The 18,169-nt window shown below is 37.3% G+C and overlaps 1 protein-coding gene across 1 annotated transcript in view; it reads left to right on the top strand.

Moving 5' to 3' along the window:
* COL19A1 (collagen type XIX alpha 1 chain) overlaps positions 1 to 18,169 on the top strand; it is a 338,927-nt gene that overhangs the window by 248,907 nt on the left and 71,851 nt on the right. The window contains exons 17-23 of the mRNA XM_037746028.1: positions 2,039 to 2,080; positions 9,836 to 9,898; positions 14,299 to 14,334; positions 15,217 to 15,252; positions 15,346 to 15,399; positions 16,087 to 16,140; positions 17,515 to 17,568. Of these exons, the coding sequence (XP_037601956.1) occupies positions 2,039 to 2,080; positions 9,836 to 9,898; positions 14,299 to 14,334; positions 15,217 to 15,252; positions 15,346 to 15,399; positions 16,087 to 16,140; positions 17,515 to 17,568 (339 nt within the window). The remainder of the gene's footprint in view (positions 1 to 2,038; positions 2,081 to 9,835; positions 9,899 to 14,298; positions 14,335 to 15,216; positions 15,253 to 15,345; positions 15,400 to 16,086; positions 16,141 to 17,514; positions 17,569 to 18,169) is intronic.

Here is an 18,169-nt window from a genome sequence, read left to right as displayed (position 1 = left end):
AGTTTTAAACTTGTTGAATTTGAATTGCTTCTAGAATTTGCCAGTGAATACATCAAGTAGAAAATTAGACATATGGGTCTAAAATTCAGAAGGGAAGTATATGCTGGTATGTAAATTAGATATATGAGCCTAAAACTCAGAAGGGAAGCATGTCCTGGGTTTATAATTTTGGCTGTGTAAATATTACCTATGCCATGAAGATAAATAAGAGTGCCTGGGAGAAAGTGTTGAATCACAAAGAAGAAAGTCCTGAGGAAGTCCAAGCTTTAACAGATGAGGGAAGAAGAAGTCACAGAGATAGGAAGAAACCAGGAGAGTAAGCTGTCATTTAAACCAAGAGAGTGACAATTGTAGCAAGGAGGTCAATTAATGAAGAGTCCATTAGAGTAAGCAGCAAAGATATTATTAATAACATTAGAGGGTCACATCAGTGGACTGATTGGGACCAGTGCCAAATTCATATGAGTTTAGGAGTAAACAGGAGATTAATAAGTGGTGTCAAATAAAAAATTGCACCTGACAAAGTTAAACAGATAAGATTATTCAAGGCTATTGCAATGGAAGAGAGACAGCACATTTAATCTGACCTCAATTCCACTGAAACAAAATTCAGGAGAGTTTTTAAGTATTCAAGTAGGAGAGAGAACACACTTCTTTGTGTTTGCTAATCAGCTTTACCCAAAGGAAGAGTAAACTTTCTCATATCTTTGTGACAGGAAGAAGGTTTACATCCTGGCACGAGGCTGAAGTTAAGCTCCTACCCTCCCACAAAGCCTGGAAGATAGTGGCGCTATCTTCTCCATGATTACATTTTAAAAGGATGGCTCCCAGGTCCTTAAGAAAGATGTTCCCAGATTGTAAAACTAACAGGAGGCCCTTAGAAAGATTTATATCTGAAAGGGATAGAGAAAGAACTTACAATACAGATTTTCTGAAGCAATTGGTCTAGAAATAGAAAGGTCATGGTCTGGAGTCAGGAACAAGCCTATCCAAAGTTTATTCCAGCTGAGGGAAGCATTAAGGCTGTCTTGGTCACTGGAGGCAGAAAACATTAACTACCCTTTTGAGAAAATTGTCCAGAAATGGGAGGAGAGAGAGTAACATAAGGGAAATGTGTGCTGGGGAACTGTATGTTTTTTATGTGTTAAGTTTAAAGAAGGTAAAATAGGTAGGTAGGAGAGTAAGAGAGGTGTTAAATAAATTGGTCCATTTTTGCTACATTTTACTTAACTTTACCAAATTGGCCAATTTCACCTAATAGCAAGTGTTAATGTTAATAAGGAAAATCTCCTAAGAAGGCAGAGGGCATGGGAATCAGAAGATTTATGGAGGAAACAACCACTGATAAGAGGTGAAATAGCTCATTAACTACACTCGGGGTGTGCATGCACGTGGGTTGGTAGATTCACTGGCAGAAATTAGAAGTGGTGTCTAAGGCCCAGCACAATGGCTCATGCCTGCAATCCCAGCTTTTAGAGAGGCAAAGGCAGGAGGATAGCTTGAGCCCAGGAGTTCAAGACCTGCCTGGGCAATATAGTGAGACACCATTGTCCACAGAAAGGAAAAAAAGAAGTTGTGTCTGATAACTTGTATTTTTTCAGTATAGTTACAGGCAAGGTCACCTGTCCAGGGACTGTAGAGTCTAATGTAGTGGTCCGAGAACAATAAAGAAGATTTGAGAGTAAGGAGAGCAGATCAGAGATGCTCAGATACATGGAGAGGCCAGTTGAAGTGGCCAGGTATGGATTTGGAGTAGTGAGTTTTATCCCCAGAGGTGTGATGTTTCTTCAGAATCAATCTCCTTAAGAAGTCACAAAGAAGATGTATCAGGTCTCCAAAGCTGGAATTATTTTGTAAAATATTTAGCAGGAATATTTAACAACAGGTGAGAAAGACAAAGGTGTCTGCAAATATGACCTACTATCCATAAAAAGCTGTTACACTACTATTATCTGACTACTTATACTGTTACAGAATGAATGCATTAAAAATAAGTGGATTTTTCTTTTTTAATTTAAATTGTTCCCGCTCCCCCCAGGGAAATGATGAACATGAAGCTGGTGGCCTGAAAGGAGATAAGGTAATTAGATTTTTCTTTTTTTTAAGATGGAGTCTTGCTTTGTTGCCCAGGCTGGAGTGCAGTGGTGCAATCTTTGGCTCAGTGCAACCTCTGCCCCACTGCATGTTCAAGTGATTCTCCTGCCTCAGCCTCCCAAGTAGCTGGAATTACAGGCATGTGCCACCACTCCCAGATAATTTTTGTATTTTTAGTAGAGACATAGTTTTACCACGTTGGCCAAGCTGGTCTTGAACTCCTGACCTCAGGCGATCCACCTGCCTCAGCCTCCCAGAGTTCTGGGATTACAGGCTTGAGCACTGCACCCACTGGTAATCAGATTTTAAAGTGATAAAAGGGTCCAGTATTTTATACAGACTTACACATTTACATGTAGGGCCTGCCGCCCCCTACATGTGAATGTGTAAGTCTGTACAAAATACTGGGAGGGTATTTTGTATGGTCTCTGGGAGGGTGTCCAGCCTGCAGTGGGCAGGGACCTCTGCCTGCTTCTTGACCAGGCAGTAGCATTGGAATCTGCTTCAGAGACCAGCAAGGACTGCTGAGTAGCAGTTGGCTGCAAGAAAAGGAACATAGCAAGGGGAAATTACTATAATAAGATAAATGAAATCAGGACACAAGATTTTGTTTGTAATTAAATGTTTTATGAATCCGTGTAGGTGGCAAAAATAATCTGAAGACCCCTTTGGCAAAATGCCTCGGGCCCAGATTCACTATTTTGTGTCTTCTTAAGTACCAAAACATAGGCTGTCCTGGCAGCCATTTTTGGTGGGGTTTTATACTGAACAGTAGTGGTTAGACCAAATAATTATTTCAAAACAGTTTTAAAATTAAGACACTGATAAATTTCCATTGCATTCTCCTTGTCATTTGCAGGTTTAATTATCTTAGCTGTAAAGATAACAGATTCACTTCCCCTCTCAATAAGATGTTTCACTCCTGTTTGATTCTGAAATTGTAATGACCTCAGATTCCATTCGAATGTGCCATTGTCAGAAAAAATAATATACATTAAATCTACAGGCAAAGATGAGTAGGTTTGAAAATACTCTGAGGGAATGTGTCTTGTGAGTGCTACCTCCACTTATTCACCCTGTAAAAATCCTCTTGATTGAGGGCAGGGGATTTCGACACGAATCCAAGAAAATATGACTTTGGTGCCTTATAAATCAGTGCAACCAATTCATTCAAAAAGTTGTACACCCATCAGCAGAAGTTACGCTAAAAGATAGTCCAACAGAAACTAGGAGCTTCTTATAGATTGATGATTGAATTTCTGCTAAATAAATAAACTTTGACATTCTGAAAAAGACATCCAAAAATTGATTACACAGCAATAAGTCATTTGTGTGTGGTAGATTTTATTGCTAGTATATTATTAGCATTATTTCCAGCAACCTAGTGGCTAACAGAAACCATACGCCACCATAACAAACGCATTACATTTTAAGCAATGACTTCTGGACATAGGCAGGCTAAGGGGAAAAAAAAAAAAGCTGCAAAGCTTGTCACGTAGGACAGCTGAGCAATGAAGAGAGTTGTGACTTTTAAAGTATTTAAATGATGATTCATTTCTTGAAACAAAACAGCTGGCTTCTGTTTTGCTGTGTTCATTAGGAAACATATGTTACTTAGAAATTCTTAAGACCTCACTGATGAGAAATTTGATTCTGTAAAACAGGTGTATTTCAAACTCTAAGGACCTTTTCTATTGTTCAAAATCTTTTCTAATTGCTTCAAAATCTTAAGTAGAATTAGGAAAAGCCAGTGGCATAACTATTCCTTCCTCTCACTCAAATAAATAACGTAGAAGAGTCTACAGGGAACCTGATGCAGTACATGACATAAACAGACACATAAAAGGACTTTTTAAAGGCATGATTAATAGGAAATTGCCAATAAACAATGCATAAAATAAACAAAAATTACAGGTGGTAGCTCGCACCTGTAATTCCAGCACTTTGGGAGGCCAAGATAGGAAAAATACTTGAGTCCAGGAGTTAGACCAGCATGGACAATATAGTGATACCCCATCCCTACAAAAAATAAAAATATTAGCTGGGCATGCTGGCAAACACCTGTAGTCCCAGCTTCCCAGGGAGGCTGAGGCAAGAAGATCACTTGGAGTAGGAGGTAGAGGCTGCAGTGAGCCATAATCACACCACTGCACTCCAGCCTGAGCAACAGAGCTAGACCTTGTCTCAAAACAACCAAACAAACATAAATATAAGCATAGCAGTTGCTGGAAGAGTGAAATCAGCTCTTCCCATGCAAGTCTACTTACTATCCTTTCTGAACCAATACCTTAGTTTTTAAATTTTTAATGTAATGTAAGTCACAACAGTGAAAATGTAAAGCTCCATCACGCTGTTCTCAAAGACCTTTGCTTGTACCTGTGGTGAACCCCAGTGCTTCTGAGTCCTGGCTACACATTGGAATCACCTGGAAAGCTTTTAAAAACTACCCACGCTCAGGCTGTATCCACAGAGACTCTGATTTGGGGTGGGGCTCCTATCTCTACTATTTAAAAGTGCTTCAGATGATTCTAATACACAGCCAGGGCTAAGAACCACTGAGTAATAGGAAGAGCATGAGCTTTGGTACAAAAAATTGATTGTGGCATTAACAGCTAGGTCACCTTGGGAAAGCCACTTCATTTCTCTAAGCATCCATATCCTCATTCGCACAATGGGCATAATTGTATCTACACAAAGATTTGACAGAAGGATTAAAATTAAATAAGAGGAAGTTACTCAAAAGCACAATAACTAAAATGCATGTGATGCCCTCACTAAAGATTTTCTATTCACCCATCTCAATCTTTCTTTCCTCTCATGAGGTCGCATTTAGCACTTTTTAGTGTTAATTGTTCTCATTCTTAGCACCTGGTCTTGCTCATCTTTGTATATCCCACCGTAATTTTGACAGAGAAGGTACTCAATTAGTACTGTAGAATAAAAGATTTAACCAGAAGAATAATTAACATAAGTGATTCATCATTCCTTTATAATATGCTACTTCTCATTGCACTGACCAGCCAAATAGAATTATTGAAAGAGCCAACCCTTCGGAACCTAACGGTACATTGAAGCGCCAGAACAAGCACAAACAGTACTGGAATACACACACCAATCACCCCTGGTTTAACAGCCACATCCCGTATCAAGAACATTATGATATAGGGAGAACCACTAAGGAACACAACTTGCTATTAACAATAAATGGCCATGGAGACTATCCACATGACCAGTCTACCAGTGTGGTAATAATGGATGATCCCTGCTCTGTGGCTTGACTGGGACTGACAGGATGTGGTGTAGGGATAATGTATTTGCAAGTTACTTGAGGAGAATTGTTGCATTATAGAGACAGTGGAACAAAGTGGCAGGATATCTAAGCACTCCTGAGAAAATAGCAGGTGTCTTGTACGGAAGACTGTTGGGGAAAAGGTGGAATCTCTACAGCACCAAGCCTTTCAAATAGCATCAAAAGTGTGAAACTGAAGGAGAGTCTTTCCTAGTGCAAAGTAAATTCATCACTTGTGTTTCAATGCATATCTACAGTGATAAATGACTAAACATTCAATTTAAATATGAAATACTACAGGACGAGAATGAGTATTAAAGAAAAAAATATATAAAATATAAACCCATAAGTGTCTAACGTTCAGGTAGAAAATGCTTTTGCTTGGAGAATTTTATGAAGAAAGAGGTCTCTAAGATTATAATTGCTCTTATTTCATTTATAATTGAATATAATTGCTCTTATTTCATTTTGTTGTTGTTGTTGTTGTTAAGACGGAGTCTCGCTCTGTCGCCAGGCTGGAGTGCGGCGGCGCAATCTCAGCTCACTGCAATCTCCGCCTCCCCCGTTCAAGCAATTCCTCTGCCTCAGTCTCCTGAGTAGCTGGGACTACAGGCGTTCACCACCATGCCTGGCTAATTTTTTGTATTTTAGTAGAGATAGGGTTTCACCATGTTGGCCAGGATGATCTCAATCTCCTGACCTCATGATCTGCCCACCCAGCTTCCCAAAGTGCTGGGATTTACAGGCGTGAGCCACTGCACCCGGCCTATAATTACTCTTATTTCAACATGTATGTTCTCCTACCCTTCCTCTTTGATATTGGCAGATTTGATTTTTACAAGCAATTGCTAGACCCCTTCTCAGCTTTGTACTTTATTACACGAGTCTAACTAGTAGACATATTTTTCCTTCACACCTATGCAATGAAGATTGTAGCACCTACCAGATGGGTAACATGAAGGTCACTCTGTACACCCTAATGCCTATACAAGGCTAATTGTTTATTTCCTCTCTCAAACCAACAACAATTGGCCCCTTAAATGTATCTCCCAGCTTCTCCCTCTCCTTACCTTGAATATAATATACTATATCTAAAAAAAAAGACTTATAATGTGGTAAGAATAAGACTGATGATACACAGGATGTTTAGATACTATCGTAGAAAAAACAATACTTATGTAGCTTACTCGAATTAGGAAAAAGTCTGTATCCAGCACACTAAACTTTAAATTTCATGGATACTGCTGCAAAAGACATATTGAATATTTAAATTTAAAATGTGAGTGCATTTAAAGAAAAAAATAAGCTATGTATCTATAGGTGGTGTGTGGACATAGCAAATATTATGCAGTTGGGATGTGGATGACTGAACTTTGGGAAACACTGCTCTAGAATATTTGTACTGACAAGTCTGCAAATTGGCTTCTTATGCATTTGGTTCCTTGGCTCTCCAACAGGGCCAAACTACTACTAGCTGAAAGCCTAATGGTATAAAAAATTAGTACTGAGGTGAATCAAAACACTTCTTTCCTAGTATCAACTCTCACAGCACAAAATACCTCTTATTTCTATGACCAAATGTGTGAGAGTTTTTCATTCACAGCAAGCAAGCAATTGGTTCTGCAGCAGACACCAGCTGGTTGTCCTCTAATTCCATTCACTTCACACTATTTAACTAGCGGTAGCAACAGATCCCACAGATTGAGAGCTCAATCCCACAAGACTGCCCTCCACTTTATATGTCAATTGAAAGCCCCGTGTTGTTTTATCTGTGCTTTTGATCAACTGGCTATAAATCGGGGTCTTCATGAGCCCCTCCTTGGTTTTGACTAATTTGCTGGAATGGCTCACAGAAGTCACGGAGATATTTACTTACATTTACCAGCTTATTGTAAAGGATGTTACAAAGGTTACAGGTGAAGAAGTACATAGGGCAAGGTATGTGGGAAGGGGTGCCAAGCTTCCAAGCTTCCATGCCCTCCCTGGTCAGGCCACCTTCCAGGGACCTCTAAAACTTCAGCTGTACAGAAGCTTTCCGAACGCAGTCCTTGTGGTTTTTATGAAAGCTTCATTATGTAGGCATGATCGATTAAATCATTTGTCATTGGTGACCAAGTTAACCTTCAGCCTCTCTCCCCTCCCCAGAGGATGTAGGTGAGGCTGAAAAGACTCTAAACAAGCCTTGGTCCTTCAGGTGACCAGCCCATTGCTGAACCACCAAGGGGTTGCCAGCTACCAGTCAACTCATTAACAAACAAAAAGACACTTATTGCTTTAGAGATTCCAAGGATTTTATGAGTTGTGTGCCAGGAAACTGGGATAAAGACCAAATATGTATTTTACAATATTGTTATCAAGCAGATGGGCTCACTGCCCAGTGTGTACCAAAGCCAATAACTATGGCACCAGCTTTTGAGAAAAGAAAGATTTTATTGCAAAATCAGCCAGCAAAGAGACAGGAATCAGGCTTAAATTTGCCTCCCAGATTTAGGGATTGAGGCAAGTTTTAAGGGATCAGAGGGCAAGGGACAGGATTTAGAGATGTGGGTTCAGGAGGGTCTGATTGGACAGCTTTGAATTTGACCGTTTATGGTAAGGTATGTTGAGGTAGATTTTATCCCTGGATATTCTGGGCCAGTGGACCCCTTGGCTTCTGAAAGAGTTCAGATTCTGGTCATGTCCTGGTCTTCTTAGTTCCACCTGAGGGGAGGATTTGTTGGTTCCAGCTGTTGTTACAGGTCAAAGCTGTTTCTGTTATGCATGCCCAGGCTGCATGATGGCAGTTTTTCGCTCTGTTATACCTTAAAGGCAACTCGACATTTTGTTATCAACAGAGGTAGGCTCTGTTTGGGCTAGTCCCACAGTTTTAAAATTTTAATAAAATTAAGATTAAATTTAACAAAATGTATCCCTTAAATCTAGAAGGCTAATTAATATGAACATGATATTGTCTATCCACTACAGAAAATCACAAGATATGGGTTAGGATATACATATAAAAAATAAGCTGAGATTTTAGGGTCGTAGTAAATTTTTACTTGAAGCACTTTCAGGTAGACTGTTTGAGGCTTCAAAATGAACAATCAGGCACATCCACACAGGGGCCAGGATTAGAGATGTTCACTGCAGCCTTGTTTATAGTAGAGAAAAGCTGGTACAACCCAAGTGCCTATCATTGGGGCTGGGATAAACCCTGTTTTATTAACATGTTAGAATGCTACTCAGCTGTTATAATGTATGAATGAGATCATATGTATCAATAGAAATGTATATTAAAAACAACACTGAGTGGAAAAAACAAGTAATAGTATGTTATATATGAGATAAAGCTATTTATGGATTTGTTTTAAATACTCAAAATAATATATTGTTTCTGATTCCACATATGCAGTAAAAGTACAATCATATAAACTGAAAATATAAATACCAAATTCTTAAGAGTAGCTCCCTCTGGGTAGAAATCCTAAATATAGGGGATTTTGTCTTTGATTGTAAATTTTTTAATTTCTTTTATTTCGGGTACCTGATATATGAAGGCTTGGTGGATTCTATTTTATATTTTCTGTATTTATTCTTTCAAAGTAAAAAAAAAATAGACCAGGTAGGCAAAATGGTATATGTTTAGAAATATAATGGTGAACATCATTTTGCAAAAATACTGTTGAGGTCGGGGAAAAAATAAGCATTACATATCTTCTGGAGCTATATTTAATTTAAGAATTGTATAGGTATTCAAGGATCTTGGTAAACACTAAAAGGATGCACAATGCTGAGACTCCTCTGAAGTCTTATTAGTGATATAACTCCTTTCTGTAAGTATTACTTCTCAAATTGTATTTTCCAAAAACACTCTTTATATGTCACATACAAATCTCTCTTCAGGTTTTTTTGACCAGAACCTCTTCTAAGCTACTGCTGTCACTGCATCTACAAGAATGACTTATTTGTCTACAGCCAAGCATCTAAGTAGCAGTATAAATGCTGGAAACAGCTGAGAGACTCATTTAACTTCATATGACTACTGACTGCCCACCTAAACAAAGAAAAAAGTGCCTGAAATAAAATGAATCTGGATTATTGCGTCAATTAAACAGTCTGATGTCTTTGAGAGCACACACAAAAAAAACTGGCTTTGGCACGTCAGAACAAAATTAAAATTTTTCTCCTCTAGATATTTTTTTCCTGGGAAAATAATTAACTTTGTTTCACATTAAATTTAAATATCATAATGAAATATATGGATTTCTGAAAGACATAAAGCCATTGTGAAGTACTGACAAACCCATTATCACGCAAATAGCCTAAGTAAATTCAGAACTTTACATTCTCTGTTGAATGCTAATAGATAAATTGCATAGTTAGAAGGAGAGCAAGCAATCATTCTCTATCCGCCAGTCACAGCAGTACTTCTCTAACCATCTGCAAAATCTCTCTTCTGCTTTGTCTTGAAAGGGTGAAACTGGACTTCCAGGATTTCCAGGGTCTGTTGGCCCTAAAGGACAAAAAGGAGAACCTGTAAGTATTTTAGCTTTGAGGACAGAGGAAGAGTATCTTAAAAATTGGATTAAAAATATTTTTCCAAATCAGCCCCAATTCCACATACCTTGGTTGATCTTGTCATGGTAAACAGATCAGATCTCCAAGCAAGTGTTAGCTATGCTATGCACTGTCTTTTACATGTATTTACTCACTTAATCCATAAAAGTGTTCCATAAGGTCAGCTATTATCACATTTCAAATGATGAAAGTAAGGCATAGAGAGGTTAAGTAACTTTGCCCAAAGTCACACAGTACTAAGCACTGGTGCTGTGAATCACACCTAGGTGGGCTGATTCTAGAACCTAAAGTTTAAAATCACAAAGCTCCTCTGGTATAACTAAACACTGCAACTAAAATAATAAAATTAATGTATCAAAAGACTAGTACAAGTTTATCCAAAAGAAATTGGAAACATATCTTTCTGCTCAAACAACTGTTCTTCTTAGTGTACCTTTTGATGTTATTTTTCTTTCTTGATTTTTGTAAAATCAAAGTGGCTTCACAACCACTTTGCAATATGAGTGTGGCCGGTTTCTTTCAAAACATACTTATTTTTGTGGGGAAAAAGAGAAAAACCGTACAGTATCATTTATATTCAAATAGGACCACCTAAAGTGATGAAAGGAATCATGGATACAAAAAATGACTGTTTAATGCTGCTTTTAAAAAAGCAGTTTTCAAGAGTCAGTGAGAATCAGGCTTAACAAATGTTTCATCTTAAAAAAAAAAAGTAATACATCTTTTTCAACCACTTTACCCCTTTCTTTACCAGAGCGAATAAGGGAATTGGTTTATCAGAGGATAAAACATGAAGAGGTCACTAAATTGCCTACATGACAAACAGGCACATTATTTAAAGTATTCAGTGTTACAAAGCCAAATTTTCCCTATGCTTCAGCTTTATAAAAATTAACAATGACAGTAATTTTTGCAGCTTTAGAATCAATCGGTGGCCTATATACCCTAGTTCTTCTCTACCTTTGGGAGTCATGCTTGCCCTTAGTATTCAGTTCAATCCTTCTTACACAACTACAGGATTTAGCGGTCTTTAATGGAGTTCTCCAGCTGAATATTTCCAATAACGTCTAGAAAATCTCATGTCTCAGAAATCAGCCTGGTGCATGCCCCTGGTACCTGCTGACTCTCTAGAGGCTCCCCACTTGGAGGTTCCTCTTAGTATTTCTTAACTGCTTCTTTAGGTCTCCATTGTCTTCCCTCCAAACCTGAACACTGACACCCACCTTCTCTTAATTTCCACATGATGCATGGATGACCCTGCAGTGAGATTTACAAAAATTTTACTGGAAAATCAAGGACTTTTAGAGGAGAAAGGAGAAAGTTTTAGTGAGTTAGTGCAGTGCTTCTCAAATGTGAATGCTGGAATCCCACTGATTCTAAGTCAGTAGGTTTGGAGCGGGGCCAGAGAGTCTGTGTTTTTCATAAGCTCTCAGTAATGCTGATACTGTTGGTCCATGGTCCACACTTTAAGCAGTAAGGGTTGGAGGAGTTCATAGTTCCTAGGAGTGATAGGCCTTTTCTTCCCCCAGGGATTTCCTCTGCTTTTCTCTCCTATCTCTAATGTTCAAGGGCAGTCCATATATCTCATAGGGACTGCCTTTAGACCTGTTTTCCTTAACTAGAGCTTCTTTTCCTCCTAACTCTTCTCTATACCAGGTCCCTATTCATCCCTTAATTATTCCACCACCCCATACATCTTTACTTGCCTCCTTTCCCAACCCTTATGTTAAAACAACACAAATTTTACATTATTATGGAGAGTAGTTTAACTCTTTATGTTCTCAACCTTTCTATTCCAGAAGATGATGTAGACTTTGCATTGCTTAATAATCAGAAGGCTCAAACAGAAGAGTAGAACTCATTCAAAGGTGAATTCTGAACCACCAATCCCAAATGGTAACTAAAATGGCAAATTGTCCCCCAATAGTAGGACATTCAGAATATGGTGTGTAACACATCAGAGCTAAAATATACTTCAGATTATAAGGAAAGGGGGACTCTAAAAGTTTAAATGACTTGCCTCAAATAGTAGCCATTGGAGTGAGGACCAAATAGCAAGTATTTAGACAACTAGGCTCCCAGGTTTTTTTTTTTTCTTTTATAAACAGTTGCTTTAGTCAATGTGGCCACTAAACTTGACAATGGTTGTACATAAGCAATGACATGAGCAGTGTCATATAAGCAAAAATAAGCAGGGAAATAAGAATATAAATAAAGTGTTGATCTAATATATAGAAATTAACCACTATTAAGATATTTCATCATATTGGGTAGATATGGGCATGTAGTTGTCCCTTGGTGTCTGTAGGGGGTTGGTTACAGGACTCTCAGAGAATACCAAAATCTGAGGATGCTCAAGTCTCTGATATAAAATGGCCTACCCTTTACATATCACCTATGCATTCTCTTGTATACTTCAAATTATTTCCAGATTACTTATAATACATAATACAATGCAAGTCCTATGTAAATAGCTGTTATACTATATTATTTTTAAAATTTGTACTATTTTTATTGCTACATTGTTATTGTTTTTCAAATATATATGCATATATTTTTTATTATTGTGCCTATTTTATTTTATTTTTTATTATACTTTAAGTTCTGGGGTATATGTGAAGGAAGTGCAGGTCTGTTACATTGTTATACATGTGCCATGGTGGTTCACTGCACCCATGAACCCATCATCTACATTAGGTATTTCTCCTAATGCTATCCCTCCCCTAGCTCCCCATCCTCCCAACAGGCGCTGATGTGTGATGTTCCCTTCCCTGTGTCCATGTGTTCTCATTGTTCAACTCCCATTTATGAGTGAGAACATGTGGTGTCTGGTTTTCTATTCCTGTATTAGTTTGCTGAGAATGAATGGTTTCCAGTTTTATCTATGTCCCTACAAAGGACATGAACTCATCCTTTTTTATGGTTGCATAGTATTCTATGGTGTATATGTGCCACATTTTCTTTATCCAGTCTATCATTGATGGGCATTTGGGTTAGTTCCAAGTCTTTGGTATTGTGAATAGTGCCACAACAAACATACGTGTGCATGTGTCTTCATAGTAAAATTATTTATAATCATTTGGGTATATATCCAGTAATGGGATTGCTGGGCCAAATGTTATTTCTAATTATAGATCCTTGAGGAGTCACCACACTGTCTTCCACAATGGTTTAACTAATTTACACTTCTACCAACAGTGTAAAAGCATTTCTGTTTCTCCACATCCTCTCCAGCATCTTTTATTTGGCCAAAAAGTCAAATAAAAAGTTGTTTTTGACTTTTTAATGATAGCCATTCTAACTGGCATGAGATGGTATCTCATTTTGGCTTTTATTTGCATTTCTCTAATGCAATGATGATGAGCTTTTCTTCATATGTTTGTTGGCTGCATATATGTCTTCTTTCAAGAAGTTTCTGTTCATGTCCTTCACCCACTTTTTGGTGGGGTTGTTTTTTTCTTATAGATTTGTTTAAGTTCTTTGCAGATTCTGGATATTAGTCATTCATCAGATTGATAGATGGCAAAAATTTTCTCCCATTCTGTAGGTTGCCTGTTCATTCTGGTGATAGCTTATTTTGCTGTGCAGAAGCTCTGTAGTTTAATTAAATCCCATTTGTCTATTTTGGCTTTTGTTACCATTGCTTTTGGTGTTTTTGTCATGAAGTCTTTGCCCAGACCCATGTCCTGAATGGGATTGCCTAGGTTTTCTTCTAGGGTTTTTATGGTTTTAGGTCTTATGTTTGAGTCTTTAATCCATCTCAAGTTAATTTTTGTATAAAGTATAAGGAAGGGGTCCAGTTTCAGCTTTCTGCGTATGGCTAGCCAGTTTTCCACAGAACTTACAGATATACTTAACCTCTTCAAGTTATTTTCATTAAAGTAAAAATGAAAACTAGAAAACTATTTTTAAATAATGATTTTGTATATTTAAATACACAATTAACCTACTGGAAGAATTCAGATGAATGCCTTTTCATTTAATGTTTTTATCAATTTCTTGCTGTCACTCCCATTTCACATCCAATTAGAAGTGTGTTTGTGATCATTTTCTATGTATACCAGGCAATAGGAAGCTTTGGCCTTGGTCAGCATTCCGATTTGTCAGCCACTTGGGATTTTATAAATGAAATTAGAATGATTAACTCATTGTTCATTTGGGACTATAAAGGAGTTTTAAATTATCATATACTTCCTTTAAGCTGCAAAGGCAGACTGTATGACACTCTGGGTATTTTTAGAGGCCTGTTTGCAATGGGGGTCTGAGTTTGGCCTGTAGGATTTATCCATACCCCAGTTTGGAGAGTTTATTTCTAAGAGTGTTTATAATTGATTCTATTTTCTACCCATTCTCCTTAGGGGGAACCTTTTACAAAAGGAGATAAAGGAGATAAAGTAAGTAAATGTTTTATCACTATCTTGGGTTTTCTACTTGATTGATTTGTTTTGCTCTGATTTTCTGGCATGTTTACTTTGGAGTCTAACAAATTTGATTAAATAAGGTCCATGAGATTTTACTTCTTCCTCTGTGATTTAAGTCTTTTATTTTGAAAATAAGAAATTTTAAGCCTTGTTAAGTATTGTCATGTGAGGAGACTTTAACATTGGTTTGAGTCTTCTAATACTTTCCTTAACCAATTACTAATAGTAATTGGACATGAATGTTATAAAGACATCCACGTAGGATATCACAAATATAAAATTAAAATGAAAGATACTTTTTTCCCTAAAATTCTGTTAATGGCACAAACTGGATGTATCAAATATATTAATAAGCCACAGAAAATAAAAAAGCAAACTTGTTATAGCCAATATCATCCTTTTTTGTATAACCTTAATTTTGTTGTGATTTTTTTCATTAAGCACATACAACTAAAAGTCGAATCACCAACACATATTACCTTAAATTCTATTCTCCCTCATTCCTTCTCTGAAGTCTTAATTCTCTGGACATGAGATTAATTGGTGGCAAATTATAACTATGTCAGCTAAGTAGAGAATGCAGTGATTGCTAATGGGACATGATAATTACAGTGTCAAAAGTGGCATTGGGGGAAAATATTATAATGAGGCAAGAAATTAAGAAAGTATTGTTTATTTATTAGTAATAAGTATTTTGAATCATGTTTTAGAATGAACTCTCCTTGATTTCATTATGCCTTCCGTAATTTCCCTTTGTATTGTATGTTAATTAGTAGAAATTCAATGAAAGTATCAGAGATGTCCATCTCCATCTGAATTTAAGCATTACCCATAGAGTAATTATTTTATTTACAGGGAGAACCTGGGATAATAGGATCACAGGGAGTAAAGGTAATTTCTGGCATTCTTCAATTTCATCTCCAATCTTAATGAGATTATAAAAATTAAAGCAACATTGATCTTTCCTTTGCCTTACATGTTTAGGGTGAACCTGGAGATCCCGGTCCCCCTGGTTTAATAGGAAGCCCAGGACTAAAGGTATAGAAGAAATAACTAAGATTAATTGGGAAATAATTGGGGAATTATAGCTGTTCTGTGTAAAACAATGTACTTTGGTGTACCACTCATTTTCTTCACAGATGCTCTCTGAGACTTTATCCTGTTTCCATGGTGATTTTCCTCCATTGGCTGCATTGATTACACACATAGTAACTGTCTTTGGTTCACAATAGGATTTCTAAACTCTTTTTCAGAGCACATTCACAGTAGCATCCCTAAAAGCTGTAAGAGTAAACACTGTGAGCTAAATGACCTTGAGCTATATTCTTAAAAGGAACAAAATTCAAGATTCAGTTTCTAAACCAAAATTATGCAGCCTTGAGGTGCTTGAGTTTCCCAATTGGGATTCTACAGGAGTGTCCTAAGAAAGCAGCTTTTGGAATGTGCAGGAGAAATTAATGTGATGTGCTCCCAGACAATGGGTAGGGCAAGTTATCCAATTACCACCTGCTCGTGAGAACAGATCCATTAACTAAAAACATCTGGAGACTATCTTGGTAAGCCCAAAGTATATTTCAGTATTACACAGATAAAGTGGGATTGTGGAAAGTTGGTCTTCCTATAGGTAAAGATCACATTATGCTTTACAAACACTCAGGTACAATCTATTTTTTTTTTTTTTTTTTTTTTTAGCAAAGCTAAAGCATATACTACCTTTTATTTTAGGGTCAGCAAGGATCTGCAGGCTCCATGGGACCCAGAGGACTGCCAGGAGATGTTGTATGTATAATGTCTTTGATATTTTTGAAATGAAATTGAGACTAGGACATGTTTTAGTAAAACATCAACATCTGTTCAAGTAACTGAGATCCCACATTTCCCAAAGATATGGGTCATCTATGCCACTAAAACTATCATACCTAATATCAGGAGCTATTGGGAAGACTAGACCCTTCATATATTCATGTGAGATCTTTTTGAGTATCATTAGCCTAATAAATTGTTTTTTGGAACTCAGGTTAATTAAATTATCATTTTGGACATGCTTCTCAATGCTGTACCAGCAGTAGAGAAAATTAAAAATGTCAAAAGAACACCGAAAGAGAAAGCAAACATTTTCAATATACATAGATTTTAGTTCAAGTGTCCTTCTAAGGAAGACACTTCCAAACCTCTATTGTTTTCTGGCCAAAGCCTTCCAAGGAAAGCAATGCTTTTAGCTGAAAATATGTCTGGAGGAAGATCGACAGATTGCATTATAACCTAGCTTTAGTGGACTTAAAATACTCAATGGACCCTTCTATTCATTATCCGCATCAGCTTTGTATTCCTTGAACAAGCCTTCCTAGCCTTCTGACAACTTGGGAGCTGAGAGCTCTCCATCAGTTCACACTTCAGAAAAATAAGAAAAGTCCTTGGCCAGAACTTCTTGGAAACCGATCACTATCTGACTATGATTAGAGTTCCCTTCAGGCCACTTTTAGGATCTCTCCTTTTTTCATGCCCCGGGAACAACCCCTTGACCTAGTGTTCTATTCTCCATGCTCACTGCTTGAGTGTCTCCTATCTATTGGTCGGTGCACATATTCTCCTTGGTACTTTGAACACCCAGTTTATAAAGCAAAGTTTTGTATCACTCCCCTACGCCAACTAATGGGCCACTGTAGGTAAACCTAGTGGACAGATCTTATGAAAAGAGAGACAATCCTGGTGGCACATGTGGAGCCACAATCCTCAAAAACTGAGATGAAGTGATAGTGGCTAGAGCTATAAAGAGAACAAAATCAAAAGAGAAAGAGCCACTGTTTCTAAACATAGTAAAAATACATTTTTCTAGTTACCCTAGAGTCCTCTGAATCATTATGTGATACCACCAACCACCATCCTTCCTCCATGGCAATAATATGGGTGAGACATTCAGTTCAACTTGACTTTAGTTTCTAACCCATGGCATCCAGGTGGCTTCACTTGAAACAACAAATCACGTAGAATCACTAACATTTTTCCAGATCTTAAAGGCCAAAATCAATCCAGCTCCTTGTATTAATAGATTATATGTTAAAATTCCGTTCTCTTGACAAAGATTCACAGATATAGGGAAATGTTATAAGAGATGTTCTCATTCCTCTTTCTTATTAACTCTGAGTTTTCTAGGGATTGCCAGGAGAACATGGTATCCCAGGAAAACAAGGCCTTAAAGGAGAAAAGGTATAGTTTACATTTTACTAATTTTATATGTTAAGTAGATAGGAGGAAAAGACAGAGGATCATAAGGTAAATGAAAGGACAGCCCAGGGCTTCTGGGATTGTGCAGGGGACAGACATTCATATTAATTACAATGTAAATGACACCCCCTAGAGTTGTGTGTTTTGGCAGCCCTGGTTCTAGCACAGGAATGCCATGTGGCAAAATGAACTAACTAAGAGATGAAGATATCAGGAGTCTGAAAGTCAAGCTCAGTTACCAATTCTGGTATAACCCTAAGAAGTCTCTTAATCTTTCAGGGTCTGTTTCTTGATATCTACATGGAAACAGTGTATTAACATTGAAAAATTATTGGGGAATAACTTAAACATAAAGATCATCTAGAGAATTTTATTAATAGATACGCCCTTTTGGGCATATACATATATATATGTATATATAGACATGCATATGTTTCATGATACTGCTAACATAACTAACTGCAAAATCTAAATGCACTGAACAGTAACAGGCATGAATTAAATACTTAATAAATATTATTGAATGAGTTGGTGAGTGAGTGAGTGAGTGAATCAAGTTTGACTGGTTATGATGGCAACTTAA

Source organism: Cebus imitator, unplaced genomic scaffold (genome assembly GCF_001604975.1).
Source record: "Cebus imitator isolate Cc_AM_T3 unplaced genomic scaffold, Cebus_imitator-1.0 Scaffold218, whole genome shotgun sequence".
Lineage (NCBI taxonomy): Eukaryota > Metazoa > Chordata > Mammalia > Primates > Cebidae > Cebus > Cebus imitator.
The sequence above is the reverse complement of the archived record's forward strand: the minus strand, read 5'-3'. Positions and strand labels throughout refer to the sequence as shown.